The 16,728-nt window shown below is 46.0% G+C and overlaps 2 protein-coding genes across 2 annotated transcripts in view; one reads left to right on the top strand and one right to left on the bottom strand.

The window, feature by feature from the left end:
- Positions 1-6,731, bottom strand: part of ZMAT5 (zinc finger, matrin-type 5) — a 13,149-nt gene extending 6,418 nt beyond the window's left edge. The window contains exons 1-4 of the mRNA XM_015425335.1: positions 6,588-6,731; positions 5,588-5,737; positions 5,167-5,229; positions 3,035-3,115 (exon numbers count right to left, since the gene is read on the bottom strand). Coding sequence (XP_015280821.1) covers positions 3,035-3,115; positions 5,167-5,229; positions 5,588-5,714 — 271 coding nt within the window. The 5' untranslated portion in view covers positions 5,715-5,737; positions 6,588-6,731. The remainder of the gene's footprint in view (positions 1-3,034; positions 3,116-5,166; positions 5,230-5,587; positions 5,738-6,587) is intronic.
- A 242-nt stretch (positions 6,732-6,973) lies between these two features.
- LOC107122291 (cytochrome b-c1 complex subunit 9) lies at positions 6,974-10,530 on the top strand. Its single transcript, XM_015425337.1, has 2 exons — positions 6,974-7,153; positions 10,269-10,530. The coding sequence occupies exons 1-2, from the start codon at positions 7,013-7,015 to the stop codon at positions 10,314-10,316; spliced, it is 189 nt and encodes a 62-aa protein (XP_015280823.1). The 5' UTR covers positions 6,974-7,012; the 3' UTR covers positions 10,317-10,530.
- The last annotated feature ends 6,198 nt before the right edge of the window (positions 10,531-16,728 follow it).

Genomic DNA, 16,728 nt, shown 5'->3' with positions numbered 1-16,728 from the left:
CCGCCGCCATCAACCCTCCTGGCACGGAACCAGGAGGAGGGTGCCCCCTGCCTCTAAGGCAGGTACCCATTTCTCTACTTGTAGTTACTTTCGAGCCGCTGGGTTGGCAGGAGCTGGGACTGAGGGCCGGTAGCTCACTCCGGCCGCGGTGGGGATTCGAACAGCCATTGTGGCTGTCCGCTATGATGTTACTGGCAGGCATCAAACTGCCTGCGCCACCGCTCCCGCTACTACCATCTTTCGCAAAGGAGAGGGTTTGTCTTTGGTAGGGGTTTGTTTGCCATCAGCAGAATCACGGGGTGACGTTTTCCTAGACTCTACTATTTCAAGTGAATCTGCGCATAGGAAGGGCAGTGTTGCAGATTTTCACATGCATGAACACACATGAAGGTGCCTTAGACTGAAACAGACCATCACGGTCAGTATTGTGTACTCAGACTGGCAGCAGCTCTCCAGGGTCTCTAGCAGAGGTCTTTCACATCAACTACTGCCTGGTCCTTTTTAACTGGAAATGCTGGGGATTGAACTTGGGCCCTGCATGCCAAGCAGAGGCTCTTTCTCAGAGTCAAAGCCCCTCCCTGAAAAAAACTCTACCAGCACCTTCCCTTTCCATGTAAGCATAAAAAAATAAGATAAAGGGAACAAGAGCAAACATGACAAGAAAAATAAAATAAAGGGATCCTTGGTGGCCAACTTCCTACATGATGGGACTTTATCCCCTAATGGGACAACATTCAAATATGCTTCCCTTGACCATCTAATGCTTAAAGTGGTACAAATCCAGGTCTGGTCTACACAGGCAGCCCAATGAGGGGATAGAATAGACTGCAACAAGTCAGACTGTAGGTGGAGGAAATCCACATCTGGGAATGCGCCCTCATGTTCAAAAAAAATTCCCTGCAAACAGAAAACCAGCACAGCAGTCCAAGGACTGGCCTAGAATTTTTCTTGCTGATGAGCTGGTTTTCTGTTTGCAGGGATGCTCCCCTGCCCCATGGAGAAGGATTCAAAAGTGGCACATCCCATGCGTGTAAGTCATCACCTGATGAATATGCATGTGTGAAGCACCCCATACCTTGTCAATGGTACCTGTCCTGCAAGCAGAGAAGGTACTATGATTTGCACCTGCTCTTAAGGAGTTAATATGGCTTCCAGTGAAGACCATTCACCTTCTTGCCTTTAGGATAACCTGGAATTCTTATTTGTGCATTATGTCTGTGATAGCCCCATTCACACATGCACATCACTAACAGGTGGCAAGCATGCACATGTGAGCCAGCCCCAGGAGTCTAAGATACAGACATGTTTTATTTTGAGAACATCCTCTTTATCTCTAGATACCCATTGTCAATGTGAAGAAAAACACTTTGCCTCCTGCAGGGTTTGAACAAACTTGTACCTCAGCCGCAATTCCATATCTACAACACTGGCTTATTAACTATGTACTTTTGCTAGCTGCAACAGCATCTTAGCTGTTTTCCCTTTTGGCTCCTTCCAACTTCCAGGTTCTATAATCCGGGGTCTAAAATGCTCCTCCTGTGTCCCGGAACTTAGCTTGTCTAATTTCAGTCTGCCAGGAGCAGCAAACAGGATTTAACCCCAATGTATGCTGCACTCAGCAAGTCAAAACAGAAGCTAGTTCAGCGGAGTTTCTTTAATTAAAAAGGTTTCAATTTGCAGTACGGAAGGGGGGAGGGTTTGCTGAGGTCCCCCAGAGGAATGGCTTCTTGTGCCAGCCAATTCAATTCCTTTGCTTTCATCCAGCCCTTTTAACCTCTGCCAATAATCAATAGCAGCATAATTGGGGAACAAACCTGACAGCAGCAACTGGTCAAATCAACCTGCCCCTCCAGCTTCTTAGCAGAGGGCCTGCATTTCCCGAAAGGCACTGCTCATCAAAGCATTTTAGGGTGTTTTTAAGTGTTTTATTTTGCAAACAGGTAGCCTCGCCTTTACCACACAGGCCGAAGCACTGCAGGAACAACCTGAAAGACATTCCACCCACAGAAGGGGGCAACAAGGAAATCTGGAAGGAATCACAGCTCAGTGGTCAAGCACGTGCTTTGTGTGCACAAGTTCCCAGGCTCAATTCCTAGGCTCTCTGGTAAAAAGGATCAGTGGCTAGGGAATGTCTCTGCCAGAGACCATGAAGAGTCACTGTGAGTTCAACAGTTATGGCCCAGACTGGCCTGGGTCAAAACAGGACTGAACTAACAACACTACCAGTCACTAGATGCATGTCCAGATGGACATATTAAACAGCTTCATATATGTCAGTTTGTATTCAGCCTTTCTTCCAAAGAGGTCAGAGCAGAGACTTGGGCAGCATCTCACTGTATCATCATCAAATCAACTCTAGTTATTACAGCAGCCTCAAGACTGAGCTTGGATTCGAAACAAGGACATCTTGGTCCAAGTCCACCACTCTAAAACTGTGGGTTTTCCCCCTCCTATATTGGAAGCACATAAACACACACACACACCCCAAAAAAAACTTTGGGGTATGGAGTCAGTAAAAAGAAATTACCCTTCCTCAGAAGAACTCACTCTCTGGGTCTCTGTGCGAGTCACTGTTCTGAAGAGGCCCCCCAGTCTGGGAGACAAATCCCATGTATTTCTACATGAGTCACTGCCGCAGTCAGACTCCTCTGTGGGTGGGTGTTTGGAGCTCACAGGAACGTTAAAATTTTGTAATTAATTCCTCCCTCGCAAGACGCAACTGGGGATCTGCTCCTCTGTCAATGAACGCGGCCAACACAGTGCATTTTTTTTCTAGCTTGCTGTATCACTGGGCTTTACAGAAACTACTAAGGTCAGTAGGCCAGTGGTCCAACTGGGTACAGGGCAGCTTCAGGTGTTCAGATGCATTAGGCTTCATGCCTTGGACTGGTCTAAGACCCTGAATTTCCTACATTTGCTTCTGGATTCCATATGCTGCAAAATCTGACCTTGGAGATCTGAGGAAACAAATATTGGGAAACTGCATTGTTTCTTCTGTTTGCTCTTTGCAGTCTACCCGTTGGCAACCACTTACCTTGTACCTGTGCATTCAGCTTCTCCAAATCCACCTCAGTCATGTGAGAGAATCTGCAGTTGGAGCCAAAATCACATTGGCCTGCAAGGAAACCCAAACAAAGAGCATATGAAGGGGAGGGCACAAAACAGTGCAGGGAAGGAACAAGATCTCCACTGTTAAATCCACAGCCTGATCATGTGCACTAGGGCACAACAGCACAGAGCACTATATCAAGAACAGAACTGGGTATCACCACAAAAAGATACTGGTGTTGCTGTTTTTAATAGAGAAAGTTTCTAGCCCTCATGGATAGAAAAAATGTAAAAAATACGTGGACAGTTTCTACAGCACACTAAGGAACTAGAAGGACGATGCTTAACTTAGCATAGAGGCAGATCCCTCAGCCCCTCCGTGCCCATTTCCCCACAATGTCCCAAGATCCTACACTTCTCTCCAAATTTATGAGAAAGAAGGAACAGAAAGCTCCATATTTTGCTTGCTAGACACACACATACACATTTTGTTCAGCTCCAATAAGGCATGCAAATTTAGTGCATTTATGCAAGACTGATGCATTTGCAAATGTATAGGCCAGCTTTCCCAGCAGATGTATAGTCTAGTCTCAGAATTGCTCACCTGGGCAGACTGTCATCACTGTAGAAGTTTATATATATATATATTCCCAATTAATAAACCATAACCACTGCAGCCTTAGTAAAAACCCAAACGTTCATACCCTTAACCCATAGTTCTAGTGAGAAAGGCGGACTACATGTGAAAACAATAATAAGGGCCCCGGAGGTCACTTCCAACTCTATGATTCTATGGTTCTAAGGAGGGGGAGAGGAGAAGGAAAAGGAAGAAGAATTCTAGAAAGAGTTATACCCTTCTAAGCCCATTGACTTCCATGGACTTAGAAGGTGCAGCAATGCAAAAAAAAATGTACTGAAAAATTAGTTCTTGCCAATCAATTAACTAAAGCTATGTTTAATAGAGGGATAGGCACTAACTGTATTTCCAGCAGCTTCTCAACCCTTAAGAATGCAGTCTGGTGTGGGAGTGAGGTAAAAGTGTGCTTTGTTGCACCAGCTGACTATTTGCAAGTGGTCCGTCTCCTAACAGTGAGAGTGTTACTGTTACAGGGCATGTAAGCTAAGGGGCAACCCCAGATGCAGACAACTTACAAAATCTCAGAGAATGGATTTTAAAATTACAGTATGGAATACTTCTGATATTGACTTCCATGGACTTAGAAGGTGCAGCAATGCAAAAAAAAATGTACTGAAAAATTAGTTCTTGCCAATCAATTAACTAAAGCTATGTTTAATAGAGGGATAGGCACTAACTGTATTTCCAGCAGCTTCTCAACCCTTAAGAATGCAGTCTGGTGTGGGAGTGAGGTAAAAGTGTGCTTTGTTGCACCAGCTGACTATTTGCAAGTGGTCCGTCTCCTAACAGTGAGAGTGTTACTGTTACAGGGCATGTAAGCTAAGGGGTAGCCCCAGATGCAGACAACTTACAAAATCTGAGAGAATGGATTTTAAAATTACAGTACGGAATACTTCTGACTTCATAATAATATATGTTCCTTATGAATGAAACTACAACCAGGCTTTTTCGTACACCTTCATAAACCTGGTAGGGGCTGTACAGAACTGGCTTGGAGGCAAGACCTGGCCTGAAGATACCAACTGGCTCTCCCAGAGTAAAATTTACTCCTCCCATTAAGACAATTATAGTTTGCAGCCCTAACAAAAATATGCCTTCATCAGGAAAAAAAAGTGCCCACCTGTCTGCAGGAACTTCCGACAGGGCTTCTTACTCTGCTCCTCTTGCAGGACAGCTGCAGCATCTGTGGAACACGAACCACATGGTAAGGAGAACCAGACCCAGCATTTCTCCTTGTTTTAGCCTGGCAAGAGTTCAGCTTTTGCCCATATGAGCCTTCTCCCACAGGAATCAAAGTAATCATTTCAAGAGGAACTTACGGGATAGTGCAATGGGCTGTACAGAACTGGCTTGGAGGCAAGACCTGGCCTGAAGATACCAACTGGCTCTCCCAGAGTAAAATTTACTCCTCCCATTAAGACAATTATAGTTTGCAGCCCTAACAAAAATATGCCTTCATCAGGAAAAAAAAAAGTGCCCACCTGTCTGCAGGAACTTCCGACAGGGCTTCTTACTCTGCTCCTCTTGCAGGACAGCTGCAGCATCTGTGGAACACGAACCACATAGCTAGGAGAACCAGACCAAGCATTTCTCCTTGTTTTAGCCTGGCATGAGTTCAGCTTTTGCCCATGTGAGCCTTCTCCCACAGGAATCAAAGTCATCATTTCAAGAGGAACTTGCAGGATAGTGCAATGCTTTGTCCCTTCTGTTTTTTATTCCTGGATCCCACCTATTTGCTTGAAGGTTCCCTGTGTGAAAAGAGTCAGAGCCCACCACCCTGCAGCCATCAGCCAGACTCCAAAAGCCACCTAAGGTGCTTCTGCCTGTGCAACAGGGTCTCCCTCACTCTCCACTACATCCACAGCCCTTTCCTAGTTCCTGGGAAGAGAACTTGCCTCCTACCTCGAAATAAGTCATACCAGACCTTCTTGGCTCTCAGGTGCTGCACCCCATTCAGGTGCTTCTTCCTGTTGTGGAGATTATCCTGAAACGAGCGGTCACAGTAGTCGCAGAAGTAGCGCTTCCCCATGCAGACTCCACTGAACACACTTTCTGAAGGAAGGTTAAGTACAATTTATCCACACAGCTTTCACACACATACCCTACTTATTTTGTCCATTGTGCAAGCCTCCATCAAGTTGCTTGTCGTTTCCATGAGGTAGGATCTTTTCTCAAAACTCTATGGCAGTCTCACTTACATACTTGCAAAGGCAGTCATCGTGACTGCCACATTATGTATACTCTCTGGAAAGTAAGCCCCATAGAGTGCAGTGGAACTAATTTCCAGGTACACATAAAGACGATTAAGGTTATTTCTAAACCACTGTGCAGCACACTCCAATGAATACAGTCTACTATCTACTCTATGTTTATCCTATCACAACTCCAAGGAACTCAGTATGGCATATATACTTCCTTCCTATTCCATTCTATCCTATCAACAGCTCTGTGAATTAAAATGGTAAATCCACAAGATCAAGAGGTGGTTAAAAATCTGCTGACAATTGCAAGGATGGTGTTAGCTGGTGGATGGTAAACAAAACAAATTCCAAATTAAGATAGAACGGGTTGTTTTAAAAAGCTATGGGATATGGTAAAACTGCAAATATTGACCACATTAAAAAAAAGAAAAGAAATTTGTAACTAAGAGCTATTAGTAGCAGTGAATAAAACTTTGTTGGTCTGAAAGGTGGTACTGGACTCAAACTTTGTTCATGTGACTTTTACGACAATATAGACATTTAAACCTAAGCCTTCCCAGTTCCCTAACCACTACAACAGCATTCTGACTCTTTAAAAGAACGTAATCCTGAGGAAATATGCAGACGATTGTAGATATATGAGTGACATACTTTTGTAACTCTTCCCATTGTGCTCACGTTGCTAAGCACAAACTACTCACCGGTCTCCAGATGCTACATGTGTACAGCGCCTGAAACTTGGTAGAGAAACCTCGCAATTTGGAGCCTCAAAACCCACCTCCCCAAAGACGTGAGAATTGCAGTTTGAGGTGTATTTTCCTCCAGTAACCCCAAAACGAACGCGAATGACCACAAACGACAAAAGAATAAACTATAACTCCCAATCGCACCAGCATTCAAGTATCACGTGCCAAAGATGGTATCGTATAGCCTTATGGGAATTGTAGTCAGTTTCTAGGAAAAACAGACAGGTCAGCGGCCGCATCGAGAGCCACTAGACTCCAAAGACCACAATTCCGCGCGGAAATGTCTTCATGCTACCAGTCAATTCGCGAGGGTCGCCCTTGATAGATAAAAGAGGCGGGGAAGGAGTTGCGCGTGCGCTTTAGTGGGAGAGAAGCTTAAAATGGCGCTGGGCAGGCAAGTGTATAACTTGCTTTTCCGCCGCACTTCCACCTTTGCGCTCACGATCGTAGTGGGCGTTGTGTTCTTCGAGCGGGTTTTCGACCAGGGTGCAGATGCTCTTTATGAACACATGAACAAAGGGGTAAGAAAGACAGACCTAGGGCAGGTCCAAGCCAGGTACTCGCATGGCGTGTTGTCGGGCTCGCTGAAGGTCAAGCGTTTTCCTGAACTTTGTGAGGCCCCGGGTGTTGGTTTTTTATGGGTAGCGGGTTTTTAAAATGCCAGCCTTCAGATGTCGCTGGAGATTCCCAGAGTATCTCCGGAGACTACACGGATCAGTTCCCCTAGAGTAGGTGGCTGCTTGCATCGTACAATATGTACCCCATTGAGGTTCTCCACCATCTAGGCATTACCCAGGGGAAACACACACACACACCGTCTTCAGGAATTTATCAGCCTGGAGTTAAGTAACCTTAGCGGAACTTCTCTTTAGCTCGTGAAGTCTTTCCTTCTCTTTGTGTGCTTCCTCGAAGGAAGGAGAGAGTTCTCTTAAAAGTACAAGTGTACTGCGTTCTAGCGTGGTCAAAAGTAAACCTTTTGATAGGAGGTTAACCAAGTAAATAGGGTTGTAGTAGCCTTGTATTTGTATTTGTGCTTCTCTTTAATTAGTGGGTGAAAAGAGCATACATTTGACAGATGAAAAAGGGACGCGCTTGCAACGGCCTACTTCTCAATAATGACTATTTAATTCCCCCCACCCACTTTATATATTGCTGAGGACCATATTCCACCTGTTGTATTTGTGTGCCTTGTAATAGTCTGCTCTCTGTTGTTTTAAAAAACACAGTGGTGGTTCTTATTTATCTTAAATAAAACATAAATGGTTTCTGGTATATTTTCAGGTCAATATGCCACTGTGGCTGTGTGAAATGGTAGGAAATGTTTGCCCCTGAATGCATTGCGCAAGAAGCATGGAGTTGTAACTTCTAAAGAATTTGAGGCAGCAGCTGAATTCTGAAGCATGACAATTGCAGCAACTTGCACTAAAAACATCCCCCAAAGGCAAAAGTAGTGGCAGATACCTGAAAATGGGGATTATCCCTGGTAAATAGATATAGTTGTAAATATAGGTGTACTTCATATAGATGTTAATCCCAGGTGGTCATTTAATAGCTTTTCATCCTCTGTAGTGGTGATGTGGACTAAGATCTGTTTCATCCCTAGACGTTCCTTAGAGGTATGCTATTTTATAACTACCCCTGAGTGTAAGCATAGCAGGGTAGCTAAAGGTGGTTAAAGTTAGATGGCCTTGATCAAAACATAGTTCTCCTTGCTTCTAGTAGAAAGTAATTTACCTTCTAATAAAACTATATGCCCTGAACCTTCCTGTTTGTATTTATTATGCAGTACTGAAAGTTGATAATAAGAGCCCTGCTGGATCAGACCAGTGGTCCAACTAGCCCAGCATCCTGTTTCACACAGTATCCAACCAGTTGCCCTGAAGGGCAACAAACAACACAGAGGCCTCTTCCCCTGATGTCACTTCCTAGCACTGCCTCTGAATATGCAGATTCCCTTTACTAACTGTGGCTAGTAGCCACTGATGGACCTATCCTCCATGAATCTGTCTAGCCCCCCCCCCCCTTTTAAAGCCATCTTTGTTTGTGGCCAACACTACCTCCCCTGCAATGTTCCCTCTAAGCTGTGGAGTCTTGTGAGCAGAAATTCAACTTTGTGAGCGACTGAGATTAAAAATTGTGAGTGAGCAATTTGGCTGCTGCATAGTTTTCTCTGGAGTCATCCTTCCTGAGCCAAGACAAAAATGTGTGAGCCGGAGGCTAAAAAACTGTGAGTTAGCTCACACTAACTCAGCTTAGAGGGAACACTGCCCCTGGCAGTAAATTCCACAGTAAATTTAACTGCTTGTTTCATTTCATCTGTCATCCTTTCCTGCCCCAACCCCCTCTCCCCAAGACTTACCTCAACCATGTACTTCAATTGGTTTGTTATTCTTGTTTCCTAGAGAACCCGTGATGGTATATCTTTTGTTCTAAGGTACAGTTGTGGCTAGGAACCTCTAACATAATCAACAGTTTTCCTAACTACAACTGCTGGGATTCTTTGGGGGGAAATCATGACCATTATATGACAAGCCAAACTATACGTTCATATATACGTAGGCTGCAGCATAGGACCTAGAACTGTCAGGATCTAAAAGGTTCTTGTGTCTGTCCTCTCTCATACTCAGAACTATCTGTGATCTTCTGCTTCACTGCAGTGCTTGGGGTAGTTTCAGAGAGTAGCTGTGCTAGCCAGCCATTGAACGGCCTCATTTGAGTCCAGTAGCACCTTGAGAGTACAACGTTTTCCAGGTGTAAGCTTTCAAGGGTCTGATGAAGGGAGCTTTGACGTTTGACAGCTTACAAGTGACGTAGTAGCAGTGTACTATCCTGTTCTAGGGTTTTTATTATGTTTTGTAATGTGCTGGTAAACTGTTAGGTCAGCAATGCAGAAAAAGACTTCAGGCATGCTGCTCATGTCATGGTCACTTGGGAGAAAGAGTAGCAAGTGACCTTTACCGATAGTCCATACAATAGTCACTATTAGTAAGACTATTGCCCTCTTTAGGTGCATGTGGTAATCTCTTACCAGAATAATTGGTGGAATTGATATGGCTATACTTATGGCCCATCACCAATACTAGTAATACAATTACAAATATACCAGGAAGCAACATTTGGTTTAAATATATGAGCACTAAAGATCTTGTATACAGGTCTATGAATGTGTGTCTATACTATATTGATAATTGTGACTACTGAGGAAGGCCCTTAGGGGCCGAAACGCGTTTGGTCTTCAGTAGGAAAGTGTTTACCCATCATATGTATTAGTATTTGATAAGTTTTTATAAGTCTGATACTCAGATAACGATTTTTATCAGTATATGTTTTAACATGTGTACACCCTAATATTTGTACTTTTATAATATACATTGCTTAGCCCTTTGGTTCGCAGTCTTATCTTGGGTTGAGTCCCCCCCCCCTTTTTCCAGTTTTTTACAAAACAGGAAACCCTGTTTGTCTTTGCTTGAAATGATCCTTATCGGATTTTTAGCTGTATTACTGTTCCTTGCAAAAAAATATTCCAGCAGTCCCAGGAGCGTTGACTGGTGGTCACTGCCAGGCTGTAATATCCTGTCCTGAAGCAGACTATCCCTGTGGCTCTTTAGAGAATATTGCTGTCTCTTTGCTCTGCAGAAGCTGTGGAAGCACATCAAGCATAAGTATGAGACTGGTGAAGAATAAAGGATGGAGATGCTGGACTCCTGTGGGACCTTCTGTGATCACTTCAGTACAAACCCATCTTCCTGATCGCTGACTGTTTAGAAGGCGCGCGTCCATCCATGTGTGTCTGTCTGAGACAGAGGGCATCTCTCTTGAGTGACAAAACTACCTGGACTTGGGCTTGTTGTGCTGAAATGTAGCCTAATAAAATACATTCTCAGATGTGTACATCTTGTACTTCAGACCTTCCATGACTCTTCTCTGAGTAGTTCCTCTTTTTGGGTGAAGTTAGTGCCAGACTAGGCATGGCAAGGGAATCAGAGTGTATTTGTATACATGTCCCTCTGTCATGTATTAAGGTGGAGTATTATCTAATTCCTAAGAAACTGAGCACATAGGACAGGGGAGCTAAATACTGCCTTTTCATTCAGCATCTTTTCATTCAGCACCACTGGCTGCAGTAGTGAAAGTGAGTTGAAACAGGACTTACCATCCTTTGCCTGCTTTCTTGAACATGGTTTTACAAAATATATTGTCACCTCCTGCTTTAGGTGGGAATGGGTGCATTGATACATTGCTAAGGGGGAAAAGGCTGACTTAAATGGAAGAATAAGAACAAATTCCATGTAGGAATTTATTAGGACCATCCAAATCTATACAGCACACTGCAAGCTTTATTACCTGGGTTTTGTTTTTGGATTTTTGCATGGACCAATATGGCTGTACAACTTTTCTTGACAAATTGTCCATTATTCCTTCCCAAATAACAGTACATTCTAATTTGTTAAAACTATACCTGTAGTATCAAGATAGACTGGAGCTGGGATTCCTAGTGTAAGCCCACTTATTCCAGAGGGCTTTTATTCGAGTAACTCTGCATAGGACTGCAGCCCAAGAGCCTAAGCACACTTCCTATGGAGTAATTCCATTGAACTTGGAGGGATTTAATTTTGAATACACATGCTTAGGACCTTACTGTTAAATATTCAGTATTTACTATTTTGGAAAATGAAGTGCATGGCTTATTTTTAGATAGGGTCCCGTGCAATCTGCAACTAACTTTTTGAGAGGTGCTGGCTGAAACCAACAGCAGAAGGTGATGCTTCTTTTCACAGTCCTTTTCTGTTTTAGTCTGCCCTTTCTTTTGTCAGTCTCTTTACTTGTGGAGTGGGAGGAGGAGGCGTCTCTTGAGAAGTGAGGGCTGGTTCTTGCTGGACAGATCAGAAATAAGTCACTTATTGCTGCATGATACCTGTAGTAACTTGCTAGTCCCAGGCCCTAAGTATATAAACCATTGTGTTGTAGATGGCCGCTGTAGTTCTTCCTTTACAGAAGAGTTAGGTAGCTATGATGAAGTCATGGTAACTGTGTAGAAAGCACTGCCATTCAAACAGTTGATGGCAGTTCATTCTGAAGGGCCAACCATTGCTTGGTTACAATATTCTAAATCTTAAATGGGCTTTATAAGAGATTTTAACATTTGGTTCTAAGAATCTTAATGTGGTTAGAATGAGCTATGGTGGGGAAGAAGTACAGGAGAGAAAAGGTGCTTACAGGAACACTGTTGAAAGTGGGACCCATTTCACACCCGAGGCTTTGCCTGATTTTCCCCGCGGTTTTGTGTTCCTCAAAAAACAGGATCATGAAACTGTGGGGAAAATCAGGCGAAGCCGTGGGGTTAAAATGCGGCCGCGCGGCTTCGAGTGGGAAATTGACCAATGGAAGCGGGGCAAAGGGAGGCACGACCGCAGTGCAGCTCTTGTGTGAAATCTGTCTGAGATTCCTTTCCTGGTCATTGGAGGAACTTCACCAAAACTTTCTTTGGGCCAGCATAGAGATTCCCTGTTTGTCCTACTAACAGTCTTTACAGCATGGGGCAAAGTGTTCAGTTATGCATATTGATTTGCTCTGTATGTCTGGGTTGCTGTTGGCAGGGTCTAAGAACTACAAAGTAGTAGAATTCTGTTACTGTGACCACTGTCGGTCCTGCTGGAGTTCTCCCTTGGGTTCTTAAGACTGTCAAATATTACTGTATTTTTTGTAGCCATAAAGGCTAGACAGTTGCATTGTAATCAAGTGAAACACTGGATATACTAGCAGGATGAAAACTAAACCCTTAATCTGTATTTGACTTGTAATATGTGGATAGCACCGAAATGAAGTAGATAATATGGTAAGAAACACAAGTAATATTCATCCCCAGATACTTTTTTATTTCCTGCCATCTGCTCACTGCAGAAGCACTTGGTTTTAGCACATTTCTGTTTAATGAAAACTGACAACCTAAAGCCATTATGTAGGGGTTTACCTGCTCGGCAAGATTTGCCATGTAGTTTCCCCTTGGCTGAGTTCCATCTTCTTGCTGAGAATGCCATTGAGTCAGTGCTCAAGTGTCAGTTACGTCTCCCTGCGGAGCTGGTATACATCACTGAACTGGCTCAACATCTGACATTATGCTCTACCTTGGAGATTATATTAGATAGGGTTCACTGATGAAGAAATCCAGTCGTCACACTTTTCAAAAATAAGACTCAGTGAAGGACTTGGGTATATAACTAGAGTCTTAATACTTTTACTACACAGACAGTTAACCTGGTGTTTGTGTATGGGTATTCTATCACATGACATCCTGCCCCAGTGGCTGTCATGTACCAGGTTTTTATTTGTATTGGTTATTTTATTGTAGCACCCTACTTGTGTAAGTACACATGAAGCTGCCTTATATTGAATCAGACCATTGGTCCACCAATGGCTCCCATGGTCTTTTACATCACTGACCACCTGGTCCTTTTGATGAGAGATGCTGGGGACTGAACCCTGGGACCTTCTGCATGCAAAACAGAGGGCTCTTCTACTGAGCCAAAGTCATTTAAGAGAAGGAGACTGGTGCCGTAGCCACCAGTGCAGGCAGAGACTTGCTGTAAAAACAGCAAGCAGTAAACAGCTACAGAGCCTCCTATTGTAGAGATTCAATTGCTACTGTTTAAAAACATAACGGTGGCTAAAAAAATGAGATGCAATGCAGGGAGGTCCCTGGTTCAAATCTCCCCTCAGCCACAAGCTCCCATACAGAGGCCGCTTTTAGTCCCCCTACATGCCACAGGGGTAATAATACCTTTCCTTACAGGTCCGAAAGGGTTATGTAAATGCCAGGAATAGTTAAGGCATGTAGCCTATCAACCTGACAATAACAGGGTTACAGTGTCAGTATATAGATGGGGTCTGAAGTGTGCAACTATGTAGAAAGGCAATTTGAGGCTAGGGTACAAAAACTATCAGGGGTCACAGAAAGAAGCAAATTAGCTTATGTAGTGCTGTCAGTGTATAGAACCCCGGAGTGTGTGTGTGTGTGTGTGTGTGTGTGAGACATGAAACAATCTTGTACAGTAGACCAGTATAACTACCCGTTTTGCACATGGAAGAAAAGGGCTGAGAGACTATGGCTTGCCTCCAGTCACCTCATGGGTCAGTGCACATTCTCTTAGCTATGAAACTTTAGTGTAGGGATAGGGACAGGGAAATGTTGGAGTTCCATAAAACTGAGGTGGGGTAACATGTCTTCCAATTTTTCAAACCCCTTCCTAATCCTCCCTCAGGTGTTTAAGTGGTAAAAGGACAGTCCCTCTTTAGGGTAAACACCTCCCCCCCCCTTTTTTTTCAATGGTAGAGGTTTCTGGGAGTACAGACCACTTCTCCATTCTATCTTCACTGACGTTTCTAGAATATTTGCCACTTTTCAACATGAATTTCCAAAGTGACTCATATAAAACCACATACGCTACAACACACGCAGTAAGCCTGCACAGCCAGCCGCGGCTGGTAAAGCCAAGAATAATCTGAATATGACGGCCCAGCACAAGAACCTTCCTCGGTCTCCCTCCACAGACCTGGGGGGGCTTTGGGCTTCAGCACCAGCAGCTCCAATCCAGCCGAAGTCACGCTGAGGCGACCAGTCTGCCTGGGGTAGGTGGCGATGCCCACGGAGCCCAGCCCCAGCCTGCCCTTCAGGAAGGACAGGCCCTTGAGAACGGCCTGGCACTGCTCTTCGACTGAGGTCAGCGGACCCGGAGCCACAGCGAGAGCCATTTCAGGTCCGGCTCTGCCGCCGCCGCCAGGGCCACCATCGACATGAGATTCATCTGGCTGCGGCGTCGGGCACGAGGCGCATCTCTTCCGGCGAAGGAGTCGTCTGGGAAGGTCTCCTTGCTCCCTTGAGCCACGCGGAGCGCTCTCTGCATCGCTCACAAAACTCAGCGGCTCTGGGCTACTTTTTCTGGGCCCCTCCCCTACTCAACACGCCCCCTCTTCTTCTCAGGGACCCCCTCCCCCCAAATTCAGAGCTCCCTCCTTCCTTCGCCTTCTCCCAGGGACAACCCCCACCTTCCTGTCGCCGGCCTCTATTGGCCTCCGCCCACGTCCGTCCCGCCTCCGCCCTCTCAGGCCATTGGCTCTCCCGCCTGTTCCTCTCGCTTCCCGTCCCGCCGTCTTCGGCTCTCCCCGCCTCTCCGGAACGGGACGAACGGGAGGAGAAAGGGACGCTCCGGCCTCGTGGATCGCCCTGATTGGCCGCGCTACCTGTCCATCCGTAAAGCCGGCTTTGGCCAATGGGGTGGCTGGAGAGGCGGTGATGCGGGATTGTAAAAGCCTGGGTTGCCTGGGAGACGGGCAGGGACTTGCCAGCCTCCAGCTAAGGCCAGGAGTTCTCCCGGGTTGACGGCTGATCTCCAGACTGCGGCGTTCCCCTGGAGAAAATGGCTGCTTTGTAGAGTATGGCGTTCACCTGCTGAGATGTCTCGCTTTGCCAGACTCTGGTGACCCTTGAGCCAGCACAACCTCACAGGGTTGTTGTGAGCATAAAATGGAGGAGAGAGGAACTTTATAAAAGCTGCTGTAGATTCCCACTGGGGATAAGTGAAACAAAGAAAGAAACCTGGAGTTGGCAACCCAGGGTGTGTCGGCACCAGATACTGTCTAGGACCCTATGTTTATGGCAGCCGCCGCCGGCGACCGCAGGGGGAGGACGGGCGCGAAAGGTTCCACCGCCTCCCTGAGCCCTGGGGTGGTTGGTGGCTTTGAACCGCTAGGGGCAAATTCCACCTCTGATGTACGCTCGGACATCAGACTCGAGAGGTCATTTGGGCTCCCCCAGCTCTCCTAAGGGGCTCTTTAAGAGTTATGGCGGTGGGCGGCGCCAAAGGTTTCCCGCCTCCCTGACCTCCGGGGTGATGGCCTTGGTACCCTGACCCCCGGGGTGGTGGCCTTGGTACCTCTCGGTCATAATAGTCTTCATTCGCTCTGTGATTTGTTTTGTGGTAAGAAGTTGTTAGCATGCGTGGGCCCCAAAGTAGACTCCAAAGAAACAGAACACAGTCTCCATAATACCTTTTATTAGGAGAAATGAACCGCACATAAGTGCAAGGTTTTTAATTCAGTTGAAAGCTCACCCACTGTTACCTTAGATTTCAGTTCAATGGCAACTTAGAGACCAACAAGAGTTTCAGCTTTCGAGAGTTCCTGCTCCCGAGAGTCCAATCTAACATGGCTACGCTCTGAAATGTTCTTATGTGTGGTTTGTTGGTCCTATAAATAACAGGTATTGGCAACTTAGAGACCAACAAGAGTTTCAGCTTTCGAGAGTTCCTGCTGCTGAGAGTCAAATCTAACATGGCTACTCTCTGAAATGTTCCTATGTGTGGTTTGTTGGTCCTATAAATAACAGGTATCATGAAGATAACACATTCTGCTTAGTTTCTATTGTGTAGTGGGTTGACCGCATGGCTAGGCCCTTGCAGCTCCCCTAACATGCTGCACGCTAGACTCTTACACAACTAAGACAAAGACAAAAGGCCAGGAGGCCAACTATATACATATCCAGGGGACACCCCTGGATCCCATTGGGGGGTTTGAACTTCCCTCCCATGTTTCTATTGGCTCCCTGTTAGAGAGCCCAGGAGCCCAGGTCCCATTGTTCACCCAGGGTCAAGCTCTGAGTAGTCGCTGGCCCCTGGTGGCGGCCAGAGGACACAACATCCCTCCCCCCATGGTTTGCCCCCCCTTATGTCACGTAGTCCTTTAGGTACGCCGGGGGCTGCCGCTCTCTGGTGGATCATCTGGGGCTCGGAATAGGGACCTCGGCGGGGGCGTCCCCTGTGCTGGAGAGCGCCTGTGGTGCCGACCCCTCAGGTTCCAGTGTGCCGGCTGTTGGGGCTTCCTCAGTGACCTCCGGGGAGTTAGGGGCCCTGTTGGGACGCTGTTCCATGGGCGGATCCTGCACTGAATCCTGCGCGGGTGCGTCGGGGGGGGCTCCACTCTGGGCCGACTCCGTGTTCCCGGCCCTCTTTGTCCGGATGTTCCGGAAGCAGGCGCCGACGAAGCTGGTCGATGTGCTGCCGCAGGACTTGCCCGTCCTCTGTTGACACCTCGTACATCACGG

Source organism: Gekko japonicus, unplaced genomic scaffold (assembly GCF_001447785.1).
Source record: "Gekko japonicus isolate JY-2015 unplaced genomic scaffold, Gekko_japonicus_V1.1 scaffold135, whole genome shotgun sequence".
In the NCBI taxonomy this organism is placed as follows: domain Eukaryota; kingdom Metazoa; phylum Chordata; class Lepidosauria; order Squamata; family Gekkonidae; genus Gekko; species Gekko japonicus.
Note: the sequence above shows the minus strand (reverse complement) of the source record. Positions and strands in the feature narration are given on the sequence as shown.

Excerpts from the sequence above, each read along its gene's own strand:
- LOC107122291 (XM_015425337.1), top strand. The coding sequence starts at position 7,013 with ATGGCGCTGGGCAGGCAAGTGTATAACTTGCTTTTCCGCCGCACTTCC. Across the intron at positions 7,154-10,268 it reads ATGAACACATGAACAAAGGG|AAGCTGTGGAAGCACATCAA; the intron begins GTAAGAAAGACA and ends TTTGCTCTGCAG.